Below are 20,511 nucleotides of genomic sequence, written 5' to 3'. Positions count from 1 at the left end.
TTAATAGTTTTATTCTGAAATTTCCGGCCATATTGTTGACAACTCCACATTTAATGACGCTGCGTCAAGTTCCCTACAGTGACGCATTGATTTACCGGAAAATGTACAATTTGGCAACTATATATTTGTCTTTTTGTCTACAAACAACACTTATTGACAAAAGTATAGTGTTGAAAGTGTGAAAAGTATTCCAATACATGGTGTGGCTATTTTATGAGGGCCATCATTATAAATAGAATGTACTGTTTTAATACCTAATTTATTTTGAAAGAAAAATAACCGGAAATCCATCTCTTCTTTGTGTTAAGTTTGACAAAAGGATGACGCGTTTTTTTTTTTTTTTTTTTTTTTTATGGCAGCACGGCTAACCAGCACTAGTCACGAATGTGTCAGGAGGACTCGTGATAAGAGAACAATATGCATCATAAATTACAAAGTTTTAGTGCTCCTTGTAATTCGTGCCAATAGGACAAACAGGATATTAGCCAAACGTTTAGCTAAAATGTGCGAGACAAACAAGCTAACAAGCTAGCGGTGGTAACGGTATTTTGGGTTTACTGATGTCAAATAGTCCGCAGCTGGCTGAGCTGGTTGGTCTGAATGGCACAGCTACCAAGCTAACGATGGCCAGAGGGCTGATGCTTGAATTTCTGCTGAGCATTTCTAGAGACAGACTTAAAGATGAACAAATGACGGGGCATGGAAAGTAACGGGTGTGCAATTTCGAGCACGGGGTCTTTGGGTTATTTACAGCTGGATACCCACAGTCAAGGATTAGCTTGTTTTCTCCGTGGAATGACGACATTTGCTCGGTTCAGCTGCCTCAAACTACACGGGTGTCGGTGATGCTCTCCATCGCTGGCCAAATGCCCCGATTTTCTGAATTGGGACAGAGCAGCCAAACTTCACTATAAATCATGAAAAACTGCGAGTATCAGCAAATAGACCCGCAGGCACTTCCGACACCCACCCCGACCCCTCCACCTCATCATGGAAACGACAGTGACAAGAAAGAGGAGCCGAGAAGACCGAGGAGAAAGTGGGAAGTTTTCCCGGGTAAGAATCGCTTCTTCTGCGGGGGACGGATCATCGTGGCCCGGCAGAGCGGGGTCCTGCCCCTCACCCTGGGCCTTATTCTCGTCACAAGTGGATTATTCTTTATATTTGAGTGAGTTCATGTTTCACATTAGCTCTGTGATTCTGCCATAACACCGGCTGGTCCAGTTGTTGTCCTGGTTGATAAGCGTATGATACACCAAGACCGACATTTGAATACGTCTCGCCTTTGAGATTATCTCGGCTAGAAGCGCTGTACCACCTCTATAAACTGATATTTTATTAATACAACTGTCTGTTGTCTTAGATCCACGCCGAACTGTAGAGTAGGTCCTAATGATTGTTTAAAAAAAATCCATATTCATGTTAAACAGGAGTAATTTCTTGACTATTACGATTCAGCTTAAAATATCAAAATACATAACGCAGTCTTGCCAAAAAAGTAAATATCAGGGCGTTAATGTGACATGATTTGTATTGTAATAACAAGAACAACAGGAATGGTGCCTGGATATGAATGTTGCAGGTTTTTTTTTATCACTGTGTAGTGAAAGTGTGTTCTGACTCTAGGGATTGAGATGGTGATTAAAAGCACTGAATATTAATCAAAACTAGATTCCTCAGTGGGTGAAAAAGGAGGCTTAGTTATATGAGACAGGACTTTGCTTTGATCGTGGCTAATACTTTGATATGGTCGTTGTGTCTTGGTAATTCATCCTCTCTCTGTCTGTGGCTGCCCCGTATCGCAGCTGTCCCTTCCTGGTCAAACACCTGACCAGCTGCATACCTGTTATTGGAGGAGTCCTCTTTGTTTTTGTGGTCATCACCCTGCTTCAGACCAGCTTCACTGACCCCGGCATCCTGCCCAGAGCGACACCAGACGAGGCTGCAGACATCGAGAAACAGATTGGTAAGGGCCGACTCTGGCACAAGCTCGGGGCAGAACTATATGGATGTTTTAAATGCTTTTGACTTTGATTTCCAGCATCTTAAAATTTTACAGATTTTAAAGTGCTCGCTGTTTTTCCCCAGAGTGACATCCCTGCCAGTTTATGGCACTGAATTTGGACTACCACTGGCACCAGAGCTTTCCATGAGGCCTTTATATTTCCTCAAGAGAACTTTATCCCTAAATGCAAACTGCTTAAGCTCAGCTCACTTCTTTGGAAGTTGCCCTGTGCTCAGTAGCATTCATTTATGACAAACTTCAAGGACAAACTATTTTCAGCACTGTCATAAGAGCTTACAATTAGTTTACTTTGCTTTAGAGCACAATTCACAGTTCAGATTGAGGGCATTGTTCTGCTAGCGTCGGCTGTTTTACTCTGAAATCGAAACATAATGCAAATTGTAATGGGGCAGTCACCACACTTATTGATGCCAGTTTAGTTTTAATGAAAAGGACTAATGGAGAAATTTTGAACAGACTCATTTGTATTGGCAGCCATTAGGGTCATTTTTCTGAAGGAAAGGTGTCCTGTTGGCCTCTATAGCTTCTCAATTTGGTCTGAACTATTTCAGGGCTCAGAAATGTGTTGTCTCTCCTGACGATGCTCTGCACAGATTTTACTGTAATCTGTCCTTTTTTTTCCCCCCACCACAGTCCTGTTTAAAGCGGTCCATCGGTTATGTTCACTGTCAGTTTCAAGTCTTGCCAACATTATCTTTCCTTTCCATATGGCATGTTTCAGTGTAATGACCTCAGTGTTTAAAGTTGGCACCTTGCAAACTCCTACTCATGACCAAAGTTTAGGCAGCGGTGATGTAAGATGTTCATATTACTCAACTGTTCTGCTGTTGTTCCAGCTATTTCTGAAACAGAACATACAGTAACCACTTTGTCTTTAAGGAAATGGTTTGGACATTTTATTTCACCCAGTTTTCTTTGAACAGGCGTTTTAGGCTGAATTACTGATCAAACTGAGCAATTAATCCAAATATTATTGAAATTGCAATATTCAAATCAAAGGAGCTGCAATTTTTTTGATAAAGAGAAAATGTATCACAACATACATACGTAGATGTAAAGTGTTGTGGTGCTACAGAGATGCCCCGGCCCACAAGTCAAATTCTCCAGATGTAAGGGAACATTGTTTGCAACAGACCCTAGCAAAAATCACGTCATCATTATTTTTATTTCAGTGAAAATGAAATTCACAAATTCCTGCAAAAACTATGAGTCATATTACAATCACAATGTCTGTCAAAATAATCACAATATATAATATAAAATTTCATTAAAGTGTACAGTGTAAACTATGCATTGAGGACATATAGTAGTTAGTGGTGATGTGGTACTGGACAATGTTATATTCAGAGGTGCTTCTAATACTGAGCTCCCGTCACGTATGTCAAGGGAAAGCTTGAAAACTTAAAAACACCTATAATATAATATTATTAACATAGCTGAATGTGCCCTATCCAACAATGTCACAAAAACCTGAACATGTTGAGCCTCATAAAGACAGATGTTATGGCAGGGCTGTCATGTTGTGTAGCATTAGATTACAGATTAGCTATACCTAATAAAGTCCACATCTGAGTCCTCTGAGAACAAATAGAGGAAATGCTCATTTCAAGCTTGACACAAATCAAAGCAAAGTTAACGTGGTGTTAAAGGCTCTGCAACAGTGCACAGGAGCTTTCATTTACTTCTGTGCTTAGGTTCACACTGCATGGGGCTATGTTGGGAACTATGAGAAGTCACCATACATGCTGCACAAATAAGAGGGATAATGGTGTATATTGTGACGCCCTCATGTTGTGGTCAGACCAGGTTTCACCAGGTAAAACTGACTCTCGTGCTGCAGCAAAAGCCAGCAAGGAAATATCTTTGCTGCAAAAGCTAGCGTGACTAGCCTGCTAATAATAGCCTCCCACAAGTTGAAAATTACACAGCTTTTGCTTGTAAACACTGTCTTTGAACTCACTGCAAACAAGCAGCATTCCTCCTGCTGTTATTTGTAGATAAGATAAGATAAGATAAGATAGGACTTTATTGATCCCACCACGGGGAAATTTGTGCGTTACAGCAGCCAAAACACAGGGGTAAAGAGCACAGAAATAAGAGCAGCGAAACCACGAGAGTCGGGAAAAAGAGCTTAAAAAACGAAATAACGAAATAAATTAGTAAAACAAAGAAACGAGTAGGGAGCTGCGGTAACAGGCCGGCCTACTGTGGCGCCATCTTGAGAAAAGGAGTAGTATTTCACCATTGGTATTTCTTGTGCTCTTGTATAATTGCCAAGCATGTAGATGCTAATGGGACAGGCTACATAATTAGCTCTTAGCTCTTACGTGTCTTTTATCTGTTTTCCCCTCGTATATCTTCTTGTATGTCTATATCATTTTTATTTGATGTATTTTGAGTCTTTCATTTGATATTCTTTGAATTGTGAAGCACTTTGTGACTAGTGTCTGTGAAAATGCTATATAAATACATTTTGATCAATTGAAATGATCAGTAAATGTGATTCATTTTGTCCTCCTGTGTCTCTGTGTCTCTGTCCGTCCCCTCCTCTGTAGACAACACTGGAAACACCAGCTATCGGCCTCCACCGCGCACAAAGGAGGTCCTGATCAACCAGCAGGTGGTCAAGCTCAAGTACTGCTTCACCTGCAAGATGTTCCGGCCTCCACGCACCTCCCACTGCAGCCTGTGTGACAACTGTGTGGGTGAGCTGCGGACACACACTGGCGCCATGACATTTACCCATAATAAATAATAAATAAAGGCTTCACAGAGCTGCAGCGAGCATCATTCCTTTACTCCAGTTCATGCTGGACCGACTTGAATGACGTATCGAACCATTCCTCCAAATTAAAATGTCAGTTCTTGTCATTGTGAATTCTCCTTTGGTGCGCTTCTCTTTCAGAGCGATTCGACCATCACTGCCCCTGGGTGGGGAACTGCGTAGGGAAACGCAACTACCGCTTCTTCTACACTTTCATCGTGTCGCTCTCCTTCCTGACGGCGTTTATCTTCGGCTGCGTGACCACACATCTAGCGCTGAGTGAGTGTTTATGCTCTGGACCACAGGTGTTTCACAGTTTGAAAAGCTGGCAGGATCTTACTGATAGTAGCTGCTAACACACCTGCCTCTAACGGCACCTGCCACCAACTGTTGGTGTTTGTTTTGTCTCACTCGCACCACCAGACCGGTGAGGTTGAAACTAGTATCAACATTAAATTCCAACACATTTCCACACCTTTTCACCTCCTAATAAATTCAGATGCACACATGGAGCCATGCATCACTGGTATTCTTTCCTCTCTTTCAGGGGCACAAGGTGGGAAAGGCCTGGTGTTTGCTCTGCAAGAGAGTCCGGGCAGATATCCTTTACTCCTGTAAAATGTGCTTGAGGTTTCCTGAGTAAACAAACACTGTCAGTGAATTTATTTATTTTCCTTAACCCAACCTTTACTGCAGTGGAGCTGGTGATCTGTTTCTTCTCAGTCTGGTCCATCTTGGGCCTCTCAGGCTTCCATACATATTTAGTCGCTTCCAACCTGACCACTAATGAAGACGTGAGTTTGGAAAGAGTTTGCACCCGCACAGAGTTTGGTGTCTTATGGTACAGAAATAGGTTGAGAGCATTTATTTAGGAGCTTCTTGTTGATTATTTTTCGTCAAAACTAATTGAAAAAAAATAATTGAAAAAAAAAAACAAAAACTCAAACCTTTGCATAAACATTGTAATAAACCTTCTTAACAACATAAAAAAATGTTGTTTTTTTCCAGATTAAAGGCTCCTGGTCAGGGAAGAGTGGAGAAGATGTCACCAACCCATACAGTCATAGAAACATCTTCATCAACTGTTGCTCTGTGCTCTGTGGACCCATGCCACCGAGGTTAGTCTGAAGTCTCACACAAGTCTCACACATGAATTACTGATGGACTCATGAATGATTAAATCCTCAAGCTGAAGTCATCCCAGCACTTTTCATTTGCATATCTCATCCAGATAGAGACTACATTGGGCTTTCCTGATGTCATGGTCTCACAGTTTTAGATTCTGTTAGCATCATCACCCAGCACCACAGTTCACTGCAATAATGCCTCTATAAATGATGAGGTCTGGCATAATGCATAATCAGGGACACATTTGATCTATTGATTATTAATCTTGACCAAAAACCCCAGGACGCTGTCTTATTTTGAAAGGTTCATGTTGTGTTTGCCTATGGGATGTGCAAGAAAAAGGTTTTATTTGTAGCTCTGCAGTTTTTGTAAACAAAATGACGACTGAGTTTGTTGTTCAAAATGCATTTGCCACCACCTTTTTGAGTCTGTACAGTTTTTGTTGCTGTCCAATTTGTGAGTGTTTGTTACTAAGCGTTAATGAGATGAGGAGACTAAATCTTTCCTTGTTTCTGTCCTGTTTCAGCTTGATCGACAGACGAGGTTTCCTGCCTGCGGATGAATCTGCCCAGACAGGTGGCGCGGACATCGAGGTGCCGGCTCTGGCCACTAAAAGCGAGATAAATGTGGTAGGAGGATCTTCCCAGCTGGCTTTTGGCTTTCAGGATCCCCTCTCTCCTGTGCCTGCACCTCCCAAATCCCACCAAAACTCTTCCTGTGCCTGACAGAAGCCTTGTTGCCTGCTGTAGCCCCAACTCAGCATCTGTCTGCTGCCTGTTGTTGATGGCAGTGTATGGGTTCATCCCTTCATATTCTGTATTTACACAGTATTTATTACTTCTCTCAGCGGAAACAAGACTTGAATTTATCTCTGAAATGCAGTGGCAATGTGGCGTGTGCTGACATAACTACATGAGTTTAATCAGTTGAATCAAAGCTCTCCAATTGCAGGTTAAAGACACAGAAATGAGAGGTATCAATGTTCCCGTCTCACTCAGGGTTGGGGGAGGCAAATAGGTCTATTTTACAAAAACAAATTTTTTTAAATGAAGATTTATTAGGGTCTGATTTGCTGCTGTTCTTGTCAGCCTGATGACTTTAGGTACCTACTGCAGGGAGTTGATGCACTGCTGAACAGCTCAGTCATGTTTACCTCATGGAAAATCATAACTTGTGTTCCTTTTGATGGAAGCACCAACCACTATGTATTTTTTTTTTTTATCTTTTGTTATCACTATCTACACCAAGTGTTAAGTTCATGTGCAGTATGTTGACTCAGGGTGTTTTATGAGGGAGCAAGAAATCAGGAGTTTAAGACTCCTCCTCCTCCTCATAGAGCTGCTCTCTTGTTGTTCTCCCTGACAGTGAAGGGATGCCTGAAGAGTTGTTTACAAGACTGTGGTTCAGATAGAGATGCGGTGTGAGCCACAATGCTCTCATATCAAGTAGTAGAGTAGCTGCTGTTTGGCCTTTAGAAAGACAAGCAGCTCTTTTTTTGTTTACACCAAAGGATTTTTTTTCCTGTGTATGGAATAAACTGAAAGCCAGTTTGAGCTGCAGTGTTTCTATTCTTAAATTTATTTTATTATTGAGATGGTGAGGGTGTAGAAATAGTCTTTTGAATTCAGTTGACACAGTGAAGCTGTGAGGGAAGCCTTGTTTTTATTCTTTGTTGGTTCCTCTTCCCCTGTCTCATGTTAAATTAAAACGGTAAAGTGCCAAATTCTCTGTGACAAATCAAGCCATCATTTCCCACTATTTTCCCCACATGCCTTTTATTCCTTGTTTTTTTGTTTTTTGAGTTGTTGTCCATACTGTTTTTATACATATTTCTATTTTGTCATGTATCACAAATTAAAAAGTAAAAATGTAATAAAGCATGCATATTTGTCCATGCAGTTCATCATCTGTGTATACTCATTTTTCATGGTTTTGTTTGTCCACCCTCCCACAGATTATGGGATATGGGATAATTGTGTTTTCCAAGGGGAGAAAAGCTCAACAAACAGTCCCAGTATCAGTACATTCGCTGTGTGTCAATTCACCCAGTCCTAACTTGTTGTTCTGTATGTGGTCTGTCCCTGTGCCTGTCCTACCACCAACACTAGGAGGAGAAATGTCTGGACTTTGCTGTGTCCTGTACTGGCTGATTAGCCACATGTAGAGCACGAAAACCAAGGCTTGAGCTTGGTAAGCCTGTTTAGAGAAAGGGAAAGCGAGTGCAGAGTCTCTGTGCCCACTGCAGTGCTTGCATGACCTCCTGGCCGCCTTCTGTACTTATGCATTGCTTTATATTAAATACATTGCAGACATAGCAACATAATTTAATAAAATATAGGGCACTGTACTGTGTATAAAACGTATTCAAAATGTACAGGGTGTGTAGTTGTGGCTCAAACAATAACACTATATTGTGTCAGTATCGGCTTTAAAACTGACCATTTTCATGCCATAGATTTGCCAATATATATATACATACATAAATAACTCCTGCAAATAAAATTGTTATACATGGATTAGATGTCTATCAAGATTTTTCTCATCAGATATAAGACATTATTACCTGTAGGAGGAAGTTCATTCAGAGATAGAGGATAGAGAAATTACAGCCATGTGATTTATGATAACCTATAAAGACAACTGAAATACACACTGACAGAAATTTAGCCAGTATCTAATAATATTTCGTGGATGCATTATTTTTAAGTGTGGGGAAGAACACACTGAAAACCATCTTTTAAACCTTCAGTTGACCTCTGAACTGAGGTTATGCATAGCTTTTCACACAGTGACTAGTACACTGGTATCTCTTTTTTTAAAAGTTATTTTAAATTTGAATAAATAAAAATGGACTCCCAAGGCTGTATGCTCTTGAAATTGATCCATAACTATTCACACACTAAGCATATTATAGCTTCAGGGCTGACGACATTTTAAATTCAGGAGAAAAGCAGTGTTTGAAGCTGCACTACTCAGCAGCACGATGCTACCATGTTAGCATGCTGACAGCTTGATCTTTAAGAAGCAATTTATACGTTTTGCTATTGCTACATAGCCAATGTATCTCGGCAACTGCTTCTTCAACTTTGTCCATTCTTTTTTCAAATCGGTAACTTGCATGCCGCCAACTGCAGTTCAAAGTTTCTGGAGTACTCTTTTTAAAAAAACATTTTGTACTGACCAAGAGGAAGATTTTGATGTCTTTTCTTTGTCTCACAGAAATAAATAAGTTCTTATTTGGAGATTGGAGACTGTTTCTCCTAACCCCTCCTTAGATGAAATAAGGAGCAAAGGAAGAGATCATGATCTGAGAAATCAATCCTGTCCAGTTTGAGAATAACAGGAGAAACACCAGAAAAGCAGAAGATCTTTTGCTGTACTTACCAGCCTTCATTTGATCACAATCACAATTTCAGATGCTGTGCAAGCTCATTTATAAGCCAATCAAGTTTTCTTTAAGATGTTACTGTTGTCTTAAGATCTGATTATTTCAGACAAGTAAAGATCAGAGCAGTGAGAGAAAAAAAAGACTTATCTTAAGATCTTAGAAGTTGACTGTGAACTGTGTCTAGGAGAATAGACTAGACAAAGAAGAGATCTTATTTTTGTATTTTCCTTTCCTCTGGGGAGTTCTACCAGACAATGCTCTTGGATCTTCATTGTGCTAAAAACCTATCAAATATGATCCCCAAGGTGTCATAAATATGCAAATCTATGGCATGAAACATTTGGGAATTGCTGCTTCAGATCACTCATGTGTCCTGCCCACACTCCCAGCTTTCCTTTTATTCATCTTGCACAGCTGTTGCCACATTCACTGAAGTGATTTAGCACCCTGCTGCTCATCCTGTTAACTTCACTGGCTCGTCTCATCAGTGCTTGTCTTCTTTTTTCTACTCTCCACTTTCTTGCGCCTCCCCAGTGCACACAGGGAACTAAAGGTCTGCTGGAGTCAGCCGCTCTCCCTCCGCTCCTGTCCACCTCCTGCCCTCAGGGGAAACCTCAGACAGCTCACACCTGCCCAGACAGCAGCCCTGCAGTGAACTCTGACCCCTCACCGGAGCTTTCCATGAGCTGCGGGGCCCGCCATACTGCTAGCTCCCACGGCGATACTTCTCCATCACATCACACCAAGACTCGCTCAAAGAAAAGTAAACGAGTGGCTCTACATATTCCCAACCCCGCCTTCGACATCCCTGTTTCCCCTACCTCTCCGGATGCTGCCAGCTTCGACCCTTTGCACTGACCGACCTTTATGATGACTTTCTCAAGTGAAAACACACATTGTTTGAAGCTTGCATGCTGTAAAACAGTGAGATACAAGTTTGATTCCAATTTCTCCTTTTACTGTCTGTCGGTTCCCTGAAAGTCCTGGGTTATCGTTATTGAGTAAGGGTGATGACAGTCACAAAGAGATGTTATTTTGTGTGATCAATCAACAGGAAATAGGAAAACTAGAGCAGAGCGGATGAAGATTATCTGGCAGTAAAGGGGTTAGGGCCACGGTCTTTGGTACAGAATGGAAAGCACATAAAAAAATGAAATGTTTAAGAGGGAGGCACTAGCAAACTGAAAGAGCCATATGTCTTTAAAATGATTCTCATGTAAAACATGAATTTTACCAGCATGTCAGATCCACTAAGTTTTGTGAAACAGTGGCTTTGATGTAACATGGAGCTTGAAAAGCATTGTACGGAGGGTTAAAGCTCAGAATCTGTATGTATCTGTAAAGAGAAAAAGTTGCTGTTAAAGGGAAAGTCCACCACAAATACAGAATTCACATAATAATTAATTAATAAATAAGTAATTTCCATATTACAGTGCAGCTCAGTTTATAGTGTGAATCTGAGCCAGTTTCTCCCCAAGTTGAATAGCAGACAGACAGTTTGTACTGATGATGTCATGTTGAGATATATAGGCGATGAATAATGGAACAAGTCAAGGATATGGGGACAGTGTCTTTGATCATTTTCATTATTGACATACAAATGGGTGAAAAATTAAAAGACAAACCTATGTGAATTATTTTAATAATAATAAAAAAAATTCAGTACTTCTCATCATAGATTCTCCAACTCTGTGGAAATCTGGTGGAGGGATGACTCCCCTTTGTTTACTAGATGGCAGCTGGTTGGTGAGGTGATTGCTTGGTGATACAAACGACTAAAACACGACATCAACAGACATGATTTGGAAGCTACAGGTGGTGTTGTGCTTCAAACAACATGCTTGTTGGATTGTCGAACATCATCTGAAACCCAAGTATAATAACTTGGGAAGTTATTATACTTTAAGTATTTATAAATCACTTACTATAAACTAATTGTCACACAGAAAACCTGGAGCCAGGCAGGAGTTCAGCAATGGAGTACTTGAAGTGCATTTAAAAATCGATCATACAAAAAGCACAGACAGTAAGGGGACTGAGGGGGGCACAGGTCATTTTTGCCCCAGGTCCTCTAGCAGGTTAATCCGGACCTGGCTGGAGACACGGTGCTCCAACATCTCAAAGAGGTGTCCAGCTGGCTTGAGGTCTGGTGACTATAAAGGTCATACGAGTCACATCAATTTTCAAACCATGTGAATTTTATTTTTGTGTGGATTTTTCCTTTAAACAGCACAGTGGGTTCAGTGTGTATCAGCTGTATTGGTGTGTACTGTTGTTCAGATTTCCATGCTGTAAAAATGGCAGTGAATGCAACTGCATGAAAACGACTAAAGACGTATTCTATGGTATTTTTTGTTTATTTAAATCCATTCAAATGTCACATCACACACCTCAGTGGACCTCCGCCGCCTTTTTTTGGAGGAGAGCCGTGTTTTGGACTCATGAACATAGTTGTGTAGCTGAAGCAGCTGAAGCAGCATTATTAATTCGTGCTTGTGTTATCATCAGTGTCACACAGTAAAATTTAAAGCTCCGTCAACTTCCTGCTCGCACTTTTGTCTCAGCAACAGCAATACCTGTCCTCTCCTCCTTAAAACTGTTTTACTTTGTGCGCTTTGACAAATCTAAAACATGTATGTGAATGGTGGACGTGTTGATTTGTTCTCAGGTGGAAAGCTGTAGGGGTTAGGTATTCAATATGCAAGTTCTCTGTGACATATATCATGTTAACTCACATTGTAACCTAATGGCAATAGCTGCACAAAAATGCAATGACCCGACTCATCCCCATGCACTCGTAAATCGTTGGCATGCACACACACACACACACACACACACACACACAAGCACACGTTGTTCGTCTGTAGTTCACCTAAAAAGTGTCAACACTGAGTAGAGAAGCATCACTTCATGTGGAGTATTCAGTCATTCCAACATCCTCTGGATATCAGTGAAAGTGAATGCAAGCAATGCATTTATGAGGAGAAACACTTGTACTGTATTTGTACAAACTGTATGGTTATTTAAGCCAATGCTACTGTCAAAATAAAGAAAAAAGGAAAACAAACTCTCCTCAAGTGAATTGTTTTAATTCCTCTGAAATGCTGCTACCGACCACTAGATGGCAGCGATGACCTATCAACCTGCAGCAGCAGTCAGATAATCCATCCAGTCAAACAGTGCAGTAAATACTCCAGACACCTACTGAGGTTCAGGCGTTTTTACCACTATCCACATCTTTGTCGCCTAATTACTTTGTTTTTCTTTGTCTTCCTCTCCTCCTTTGCAAACACTACATGTGAAATAAGAGAATTCAGTACAGTGTCTTTCTCTGGATGTGACTGTGTAATTGGAAACAAAATGAAAATGCTTTCAACGTTTTGTGCTTCATTACAAAGCCTCTTTGGGTTTATTCCGTCACTCATGCGGTGAATAAGTTCACAGTCAACCTGTATTCAGGCAGCAGGCAGGTGTTTTACAGTCAGAGCAGTGGTAGTCTTGAGGCTGGAGAGAGAGGTGGACATGTAAGCGTTTGGTTCTTCCTCTGAATTCCACAGCTGACTGTGAAACTGTGGGGAAAGTGAATGAATTGTGTTCTGTCCTCAGCAGCAGCAGCAGCCTCCAGTGAATTCCATTTCATTGACCAACGGCGTCAGTGTTTCCAGTGTTAAAGCCCCTTAAAACTTGGTTTCAGGTCTTAGGAATATTTCTGTTAATAGACAGTCATGTATTAGGTAAGCAACATGAAAAATGCACAAAACCAGTGGTTCCCAACCTGTGGGCTGCGACCCACTGGTGGCATTCAACACAATTATGCATTAAATAATCAAATAAATAATAATTAATAATAATAAATTATGAAATAATCAATGAAAAATGTACTAAATCGAAACTTTTTTTAAATTCCAAATGTAGAATTTTCAAAACATAGATTATAAAGAACAATATAAACGCAGAAAAATAACATTCATGGCAAAAACTTGCGTATCAAAATGGATAGCTCGTTAGCAAAAGGAAGAATTGAAAGGAAAGAGTCAAGAGACAGATGGTGAAGTGACAATGATCTCTCCCTGTCAATCAAAAAAGAAAAACTGATCTTTCAGTTCAGTCCTGAAGGTTCCATCATTATCATTAAAATAAAAAGTGCTCCGAGAGGGCATTATATGACTGTATTGGGTTGGATGGGGTAGTTTAGCTGGGCCATGAGTTGGAAAAGGTTGGGACAAAACAAAAAAGATCTTTATAGGTATCATTTATTAAGAGTTTAACATACAGCTAATTTGCATCACTGTGTGAGCGTGGTTTGAACAGATGTATCTGACTCTGTGGCAACACAACAGAAAACTGCCATCAGGCAATGTGACATACTTCTTTTGTCGATTATTATTATTATTATAAAAATCATGCATTTATATTCATAATTTTTATAAAGACAATAATGATACCAATCGACAAAATAAGTAAATAAAATAACAATCAAGATACAATTAATATGTGAATAATATAATAATAATGATAATGAACTTCCATGTTGACATCAGCTTCTGAGTCTGACTCTGACAATCCTAAATCCTGACTGGTCCACAGCATCTGTCACATCAGTTTTCTCGAACAAAGCCCCGCCCACTTCAAACTAACAAGATGAGCTCGGACAAAAACACAAATCCAGAAATGTGTTGGGCCTGCTCTGACTTTGGCAGATAACAGTTTGCTCATGTAGCAATCATTCGTCACTCAAAGACCGACGTTAACTGAGACAAAGAAGCTTTAACGTGTTCAACAAACTGCTGAAAGCGACAGGAAAGAGAACAGAACATGCTTTCTCACTAACATCAACACCAATGAATTCCATTCTACTGAAAAGATTTCGGCACCGACTGCCAAATGTTTGGTGACTTTGGATTGCTTTTGTTGCTTTGACTCAGCAAACTGACATTTACTTCATGCTCTCTGAGTCATGGTCTGTGTTATATAAAGGTGCCTGTTACCTTGGTACAAATCACAAGCATCTTCACAAACATCCATTCATCCACTTATTTTTTATACCTCCTTATCCCCTGCAGAGTTCTGGGATGGCTCAGTCCAGTCAGCACCAAGGGAGTGAGACGCAGGGTACACCAAGGACAGGTTGCTAGTTTCCATGAAAACAAGCTGCCACCATTTCAGTGCGGAAAATTATAAACTATTAGGTCTGTTGTGATGTGTTTGATCCTCGTTGTTCCAGTCTAATGTGAATGCACAATAAACAAGGCTGTTGCTATTCGCTTTGCTAACGCCACATGGAGGAAACTAGCAACACGCCACACCACACCGTCTGAGAGTAATGTCTGGAGCCATAATTGACACCACAGATGGAAAATTTGTGTATAAATGTGAGGCTGTTAATGCTGTTTGCAAACTTCACCTGCCTAACAATAAAGCCCGGTTCATACGTCTGTGCAGGATTGACCCAGAGCCTGTGCTGTGACCTACACAAGTGGTCTATGCTGTTGTGTACATTAACACTTGCTGCCACTGTGTGTGCATTTCACAGATTTCTGACTGAAACTGAGTGGATCGTGCTGCAGTTGGGGCTAATAAATGCTGAACAACGGTTACTTTTAATGACATTACTGCAGTGCAGAAAAGACAGAAGATGTCAGAGGAGGTGGTGTGTACAACCATCGAACTGATTGAGGCAGAAGAGAGTGTTTTTTGTGCTTTCACCTGCTACTGAGACACGTGGACTAAACACGCAACTAAGCAGACCAATCACAGTTGCTGTGGTCTATGCTGCTGCATCCAGTAGTTACATTTCCCGGGAGCTGCATGTCAGGCTATGGCGTGGGCTACGCATTCAGCGCTTAAGTATCAATGCCAGAAACATACTGCCTGCATTGTGTGTGCGTGGCGGCTGCGTCACTGAACTGCTGAGGCTTGCATGTCTGCTGCGTTGCTGCTATGTGAGCTCTATCATTCTACATATATGTATATATACAATTATATGATTTATTTTTGACAGATAATCTCACTAAATTGCCACTGTCTCCACATGCAGCTGCTAAAATGGTTAAATTTTTTTTTTTTTTTCATGTCTTGGTCACATTCAGGTTCAGCCTAGACCTTGAAACTGTCAGTTTAATGTAATGTTGCTGGTACGACATCAAAATGTCTGTCAACAGATCATCTCCCTGTATAGTTTTCTTGTCATTCCACATTCTTACTGTAGAGATGATCAAATGAGGAAACGATTGTGTGCAATAATAAACACTCACTGAGCACTAGCGTGAAGCACAGATCAAGATTAGTTTATTATATTGTCATTCACACAAGAGACAGAAGGTTTGAAAATGCAACTTTTTCCATTAAATATTTATGATGTTGTTTGATTCAGGTTTGTCCATTTTCTCCAGCACCACTTCACTCAGACCAAAGTAAATCACAGTGATGCACTGTTGATGACTGTGTTGTTCTGAATGAGTATTTTTTAGTATGTCTCTGATTGACCATGAACAGGTGGCCCGTCAGGACTGTAGGAAAAGTCTGTGTCTGGTACTCACAACACGAAGAGAAGACTTCAGGTTCTGTGGGAGACACTTTGTCCCAAACACCACCATCACAAGTGTAAAGAGGTGTTGCCATCAGTAATTTAAGACATCACTTCAGAAAGCAGCATGTTGTTTTAAGCCTAGTGCTGCTCACAGAATCAACAGTGAAAAGGAGCCTAATGTTATAAGAGAGTTTAGCAGTGTACGTCATACTTTCCTTCTTTTGTAACCCTCCTCAAATTTCCCACCTGGAGATCAATTAAGTGTTGTCTTAAATGGTTTCCATTTTTGTTGTGCAAACTACTCCCAGAAGCTTTTTCACCCCCATCAGTCTTGGATGTGTTCAGTAATCTGGAATAATAATGTGTATCAATGTTTTTGGGGCCTAGTCTTAAAGCTACACTTATCATTATTTCTATATTCACGATGGCTGTGTAATTTGAACAGTATCGCTCATTAAAATGAACCCACAAAGAATAATCTGTCAACTCTGCAGTTATCTCAGCTCTACAGGGCTTTTTTAGCTTCTATTAGCTGACTGCTCTTGGATTTTTGGCCTCCAAGCTTTACTCCCACTTTCAAATAGGAAGATTATTTATGGAAGGTGATGGTGGGTGGCAGCCCTCCAATGTACAGTAGGCAGCTTAAGAGCCAGATATTTAAAGATAAACGAAAAGCCTGCTGTTCCCCAAAACTCTGCAGAGCTTTTTAGACTGTTTTAGCTCTTTGCTTTTACTGTTTTGGTTCTGTTGTACTGTTCTATGAGCCTCATCTTCAGCCACAGCAGGCAGCTCTATCTGTCAAACACTAAACAGCAGAGAGGCAAAGTAAGAACATTTTAACTACCTCATTAGATAATAATATGTCAGATGTTTAAATCTTGTTCTGCCCCCCAAATAGCCCCCAAAAAAATCAATGAATGAAGCTTGAAATGACAGGGGTCAATGCATACAGCATAAATCTAATTTGCTAATACTAATTTGCATCTGGTTAAGTGACCACACTTGCAAATGAGCTATTTGGCTAACACTGGCTCATATACAGTAATGCTGATCAATATACTTTGTACCTGGAAATAAATAAACAAATGACCTCTGACCTCTAACATTACTGCCCGTGTCTGAATCTGGCAAGGATTTCAAATTATTTAGTCGTAAATGTCAAATACAACATGCGACTCTCGAAAATGAACATAGTTTCAATTATTCCAAAGGCTCTAATGTAAACCATATTGATTTGGTCAACTACTTACAATCCCTCATTATTAAAACAAACACACAATTTAGGCTTTACATGATGTATCCCTATGTTTAAATCTATGTTTAGCTTAAAACACTGACCTCATATGATGTCATGTATTATGACTTTTGTTTGTCTAAACGGCATGTTAGTAAAACATGAAATCATCATCATGCAAAGGAGCCAAAAACCTAGAAATTCTTGCACCAAATATATGAAAGACTGCACATCAGCAGTGTCATGTCTTTACAGGTTCTCTCCAGCTGTCTAGCTGATAGTTTACCTGTCTGTCTCACATGTGCGCGGCTTACGAGGGAAGCGGGGCTCCCCTCTCAACGTACCCTCTTAGGAATGTCAAGACAAATTAGGTTGCTCCCGGCCAAAAGAGTCTGCCATGTTTAATGAGTTCCTCAGAAGAACAAATAAATGTTTATGGAGAACTGCTGCGTAACATAGCTGATCTCCCCTTCCTTGTCTGCTGTGTATGACTGTGTCATGAAAACACAGAGCTGTTGCCAGGGAGATCTCCCCTCTCTGCTTAATGAGTGGGGTCTTTGTCTGCGCTTTAGGCTTCAGGTTAAAACTTTTCATCACCCTTTACTATGCATTCACTTCTTGGCACTGATAACATCTCATCAGACGCTGCGACCAACTCTCATTTAGACGTGTAGGCCTCCTGCAGCAGCCCGTGCCAGTCAAGATCAAGAGCAGGAATGGGCACATTTCCAGAAGTTCATCATGTTAACATTACTGAATTCAGCTACCGTTCAGCTGAGGTGGGTTTTACAGGTTATTTACAGTGTGGTTAAATCTTGCATATATACAAAAGATTTCTAAACTTTCTGATTACGTCAGTCTACGACCTTGGCATTTCATTTATAGACTCTCGCTAACGACATGGGATACACTTGCATTTGCTGTTGATTTGAAGGGAGATCAAATAAAGGCATCGGGAGCAGAGTGCACCAGCTGGGCGGGTGCCTGGGTGTAAGGTTTCGTCCAACTCCAACTCAAAGTAATGACTAAGTGCACCAGTTAGACTTAAGTCCTTTAAGCGTTGCACCTGGGTTAACTTTTACATCTTGCATGGAGCAGGTGCAAGTTGGAAAGTCAGACTACATGGTACATGGTAATAATAACTGCAAAATTACTGATCACGCAAAAAAGAAGAAAAACGACGATGGCAGCGCGTCTTGTGTAGAGTCATCCGTGATTGGACAAACCCACTTAATGTCTCATCAGACACTGAGCTAACTGAGAGGTTTGCCTTGGGCAGAAAACAGCTATTTGAGCAATTTAAGGAGCTCTTCCCCCAACAACAGCATGTATCGGACAGTGGCGCATCATAAGACCAGGCGCAGCTACGATGGTCAGTCAGGTTTGGTACACTTCACAAAGTCACAGAGTCCAAGGTAGCGGAGAGAGGTATAAGAGCTAAAGACCTACTTTTCCCCCCTGGTTTTTGGTAGCCTCATAAGCTTGTCAACTCATACCGTGGAAGAAGAGAAATAGTGAGGAAGCACATAACACAACTGTCATTGAAGAATTAGCAAAACTTGCAGTGAAAATGCAGTAAAGCTGTTAATCAACATGCTCCATCATTCTCTCACCACCATGTAGTTTTAACAAATTGTGTTTATGATGCAAAATGTTCATATGTTATCATCATCATTAATAGTATATAAATGATTATGTGAAACAATCTGAAAACCTGCAGCAAGCTAACCTCTGCCCAAAAAGTGACATTTTATCAATTATAAATATTCATGCAAAAGCCACATGCTAAAGTTACTACTCAGTATGCATGTTCTATACATTCTTCTACATTCTATTACACAGTTTTCCCTCAGATTCTTTAACGTGTTGGTCTGTCACCTCAAGATCTCCATCAGCTGCGTTCACAATGTCTCAGTATCAGATGAGTGCAGCAATGCCAGTGACTGAAAGAATGAAATTGTGGTTACAAGTAGCTTAATGTTAGTTCCCCTCACAGGGTGCCGGCCTTGGGTTAAAGGTGAAGAACCTGGACATTTGGTTTGGGGTTGAAAAAGGTGTAGGTTCGATTATGTGGAAATGATTCAGTTAAGGTGGTCCAAACATCTGGTCAGGATGCCCTCTGGACACTATCCAGTGGAGGTAGTCTGGGCACATCCAATGGGAAAGAGAACTTGGGGCACAGTTATACATCTCATCTTTCTCATTCTATCAGTTTCCAATGACAGAACTCAAAGACTTGACAATGGAGAAGAACATCTGGGCTACTTTGCTCAGCCTGCTGCCACCATGACCCCAAAGTGGAACAATATTGATGGGTGGCGTATCCTCAGTGAAAACACTGCAGGAACTACTGGAGGTAAGGCAAGAGGTAAGATGGAGGTCACAGTAACGTCTTCGACTCCAATCCAACTACGTAATTTTTTGAAAGCTTTGGGAACTTTTCAAGCCAGTAGGGAGTATTTGATACTGAAAACATTGCACTTGAGATTTCATCGTGCCTTTAAATTCCTTTTCACTGTGAGAACTCAGAGTTCTTCTTTTGTGGTGTCCTCATTTTCCAAGTTGCTGCTGCTCTCCCGCTGTGCTGCCTCCCGTGGTGAAAATGCCTGACTTATCCACAAGTATTACGTGATATGGGATCAGACTGAACTGGTATATTTCTCTTTGGATGGCCAAAACTGTCTCCTACATTACATTCATATGCAACCAATTTGCTTTGTCTTCTGGAGGACATTTTCTTTTTTGTGATATTCTTGCACTGCAGAGAAAAGTCGTAGGGAGGAAGTCGGGGAGAATTCTTGGGCGTACAAAGCACAAGACTGACACCAGAGACTCTTATTCCTCTCTCATGCTTCAGGCCACTGTTGACTTTTTCAACATGTAACAAAGACCATGAACTTTCTCTAAACATAACCAACTGTGATTTGTGAACCAGGTGACCCCAGTGTTTCCCTTCCCTTAAATCCACCCAAATCCACAACCAAAATCATGGGGGGGGGGGCATATTAATATAAATGAAAGTTAAATCTAGGTGGTGTTGAGATATGGCTGGAAGGGGCTGCTGTTTTAAGCTTGCAACTGGAAGGCACAACAATGGATCGGAGAGAAAAAAGTGACATAACAAATGAGTGCAGCAACAGCATGATCACATAACAGATGAAAGTACTGGTTGAATTAATAAAGAGAAATGCCAACAGTCATCGTGCATGAAGCGTAAAATGAAAGAACATAAATAATGGAGAGCCAGAATATAAAAAGGAGATTTTTAAAAAAGTTTTTCTGACCCTCATGTGTCTGAGGTTGGACTGATGTAGAACAATGTATCTGGGTGCATGTAAGTCATTCAGGTTGGTTCCTGTAGCAATGCTAGCAGAGCTAGCAGTGTGGCTCCACAGGTGGCAACGTCATTCTGTCGGTCAGTCAGCAAGTCCACCACTTTGGT

General features: G+C 40.8%; 1 protein-coding gene across 1 annotated transcript; it reads left to right on the top strand.

Annotated features, from left to right (window-relative positions):
- The first annotated feature begins 779 nt into the window (after positions 1-779).
- Positions 780-10,292, top strand: LOC139634189 (palmitoyltransferase ZDHHC18-B-like). The gene is made up of 9 exons (XM_071500504.1): positions 780-1,168; positions 1,806-1,966; positions 4,582-4,731; positions 4,932-5,069; positions 5,338-5,389; positions 5,482-5,584; positions 5,799-5,908; positions 6,445-6,547; positions 9,841-10,292. The coding sequence occupies exons 1-9, from the start codon at positions 918-920 to the stop codon at positions 10,162-10,164; spliced, it is 1,392 nt and encodes a 463-aa protein (XP_071356605.1). The 5' UTR covers positions 780-917; the 3' UTR covers positions 10,165-10,292.
- Positions 10,293-20,511: the final 10,219 nt, after the last annotated feature.

The sequence above is a fragment of the Trachinotus anak genome, unplaced genomic scaffold (assembly GCF_046630095.1).
Source record: "Trachinotus anak isolate AG129_WGS33_773 ecotype Australia unplaced genomic scaffold, CSIRO_AGI_Tana_v1 ptg000016l, whole genome shotgun sequence".
Lineage (NCBI taxonomy): Eukaryota > Metazoa > Chordata > Actinopteri > Carangiformes > Carangidae > Trachinotus > Trachinotus anak.
Note: the sequence above shows the minus strand (reverse complement) of the source record. Positions and strands in the feature narration are given on the sequence as shown.